At 34.5% G+C, this 2,311-nt stretch overlaps 1 protein-coding gene across 3 annotated transcripts; it reads right to left on the bottom strand.

The window, feature by feature from the left end:
- Nucleotides 1-262: 262 nt before the first annotated feature.
- On the bottom strand, nucleotides 263-1,637 carry LOC106767383 (basic endochitinase). Of its 3 annotated transcripts, none has more exons than XM_022783194.1 (3): nucleotides 1,455-1,637; nucleotides 1,171-1,388; nucleotides 263-968 (listed from the first exon to the last, which is right to left on the bottom strand). In XM_022783194.1, the coding sequence occupies exons 1-3, from the start codon at nucleotides 1,465-1,467 to the stop codon at nucleotides 369-371; spliced, it is 831 nt and encodes a 276-aa protein (XP_022638915.1). In that variant the 5' UTR covers nucleotides 1,468-1,637; the 3' UTR covers nucleotides 263-368. The 3 variants fall into 3 exon arrangements, with proteins under 3 accessions (XP_022638915.1, XP_014507748.1, XP_014507747.1); XM_014652262.2 differs by having other exon boundaries at nucleotides 1,171-1,355; XM_014652261.2 differs by having other exon boundaries at nucleotides 1,171-1,637.
- Nucleotides 1,638-2,311: the final 674 nt, after the last annotated feature.

The raw sequence follows: 2,311 nt of genomic DNA, 5'->3' as shown, positions 1-2,311 counted from the left end.
GTGCCACGTGTTTTCAAATGCCAGCTCACTTAGCCACCAGGCTTAAATTTTGACGCCATCCAGAAAATTTAACGGCACAGACTTTATTGTTTCAATTTTTCATAAATAAGAACTAAATCGAGCTACTTGAAAATAAAGAAGCCTAATTGATGATAAACTACACAAATAGGGACCTCCGAATCTATTAAACCGAAGAATTAAATTGTTAACAATCTAATGTTAATTATGAGCTGCTGAACTTGCACAGTTAAGGAATTAGGAGTGCCACAATCAGTTTTGTCACATTTAATCACAGGACTAGAAAATAGAACTGAAGATCAGTTTAACTCCTTAGTCTAGAACAATTATTCGAAACACCTAATAACTTCTCAAACCTTTCTTCTAATTTTGCGACTATATCCAGATTGCAGATCATGGAACCTATCCCACAGCACAACACCTCCATATTTAGGTGACCGAACAATGGGAAGCAATTGATTTATGAGAGCATGTGGTGGTACAAAACCAGTTCTAGCTGCTGCATGTGAAGCAGGAAGGCCAACGAAGAACTTGGCAGCATTAATTGATGTGGTCCACTGGCTCCATGCACTCTTAAATCCACTGGGGTCGTTTGAAGAAAACTCACATTGAGGATTGTTGTAGAACTGAACCCAAACATGGTCAAAGAGATCAGTAGAAAGTGCTCCATGGAGTAAGTTGTTTTGGAATGGACAGTGTGGTGAAGCGGTTAAGTAGAACTTTTTGTTAGAAGTAGCATAATGGTCATGCAGCCTATAAGCAAGTGCAGCATAGTGAAGTTCTCCACCTTCAATGTCAAAATCTACCCCATCCAATATGGCTCTTCCAAAAGGCCTCTTCTTTGATTTTCCTCCCAAGAATTGATTCCATATGTAGTCTGCAACATTTCTAGCATCATCTTGGGATGACAGTGAGTAGTTGTTGCTGCCACCCCCAATTGAAAGCATAACCTTAGGATGAGACAGATTCAAAACCTCAAGGTATTTAGATATAATTTTACAGACATCAGGGTATATGATTTACACATTGTCTATGTTGATCTTTGCAAGAACTTATTAGAGAAAAACATATCTTATTCAACTTTTTTTATATCTATACATTACAAAATTTAGACTTCCATTTAAATTGAGTTTAGTTGGTTCTCTGACATACCTTAATGCCTCTCTTCTGACAGTAGCTGATGTCTCTGCCAACCCTTTGGCAACCGTTTGATGAAGGAGAACAATGGCCTGCTAGGTTCATCAGAGGCTGACTTCCATTGCCAAAAGTTGAGAGGAATGCTATGTTCACAATGCGGAAGAGTCCAGTTTTACATGTTCTTGACAAATGGCCTTCACCTGCATTTTGGCCCCAGTAAACCCCAAGGATTCCTGCATCAGATTTTGAAAACAACAAGATCAGTGAAAACAAAAGGAAAAGACCCAAAGGGTACGCACGTTTGCTCCTCATAGAGACTTTGGCGTAGAGCTATGTATTGTTAATTGGTTGCCGGAGTCATTTGGCGGTGCTTATATATATATGGTGGCCTGAAAGTTACTGAGAAAAACACAAGAAAGAAAGAAAGTTACAGCTGAAGCTTGGTTAGGTTGGGAAGTGAAGTAAACTAATGAAGACCGAAAGAAGGAAGCATATATATCCCCACACTGACAAAGAAAGAGAAAGGCGTTGAAAAAATCAATGTCCGGTGGGGAAAGGATATCATCACGTACTATAATTTAATGTAATTTGATATATAATATATCATCACACACGTTCATTTAACATAGAATATAATATAAAATAATTATAAAAGTTTAAATTTTTATATTTTTCTGAAAAAAAGAGTAAAAATAAATAAGAATAGTGTTAAATAAACCTAAAAAAAATTAGGTATCTCATAATTATCTTTTAATTTGATTTTAAAAGAAAAAAAATACATACACGATTAACTTACATCTTACATCTGTTTTTTTATAATAAAATATTATAATATTATAGTAAAATATTAATTTATTTAAATGTAGTGTCAGAGTATAACCGAGTATTGGTATTGAAGATGGCTAACAATGTACTCAATTTTTTTAATTCTTTCAAAAGGAAAAGAAAAAGAAATTAGTGAATGACAATTTACTGCACTCTGTGAATTCTTTTAAAAGAAAGAGAAAACGAAATGTAAATACTGATCTTATAAGAATGCTTGATGAAGCATTTATTCCCCTCTTAAAACTAGAGACAAAAATTATGTTTCAATTATATTGCATTTGTAACGTGCTGATAAGTAACTAGTGTCATTTTGATAAATAAATTAATGTAT

This window comes from Vigna radiata, chromosome 7 (genome assembly GCF_000741045.1).
Source record: "Vigna radiata var. radiata cultivar VC1973A chromosome 7, Vradiata_ver6, whole genome shotgun sequence".
NCBI classification, from domain to species: Eukaryota; Viridiplantae; Streptophyta; class Magnoliopsida; order Fabales; family Fabaceae; genus Vigna; species Vigna radiata.
Note: the sequence above shows the minus strand (reverse complement) of the source record. Positions and strands in the feature narration are given on the sequence as shown.

Bases quoted from the DNA above. Each gene is read 5' to 3' on its own strand.
- LOC106767383 (XM_014652261.2), bottom strand. From the start codon at position 1,467: ATGAGGAGCAAACGTGCGTACCCTTTGGGTCTTTTCCTTTTGTTTTCA. The intron at 969-1,170 runs GTATGTCAGAGA...TCTCATCCTAAG, and splicing joins GTCAGAAGAGAGGCATTAAG to GTTATGCTTTCAATTGGGGG.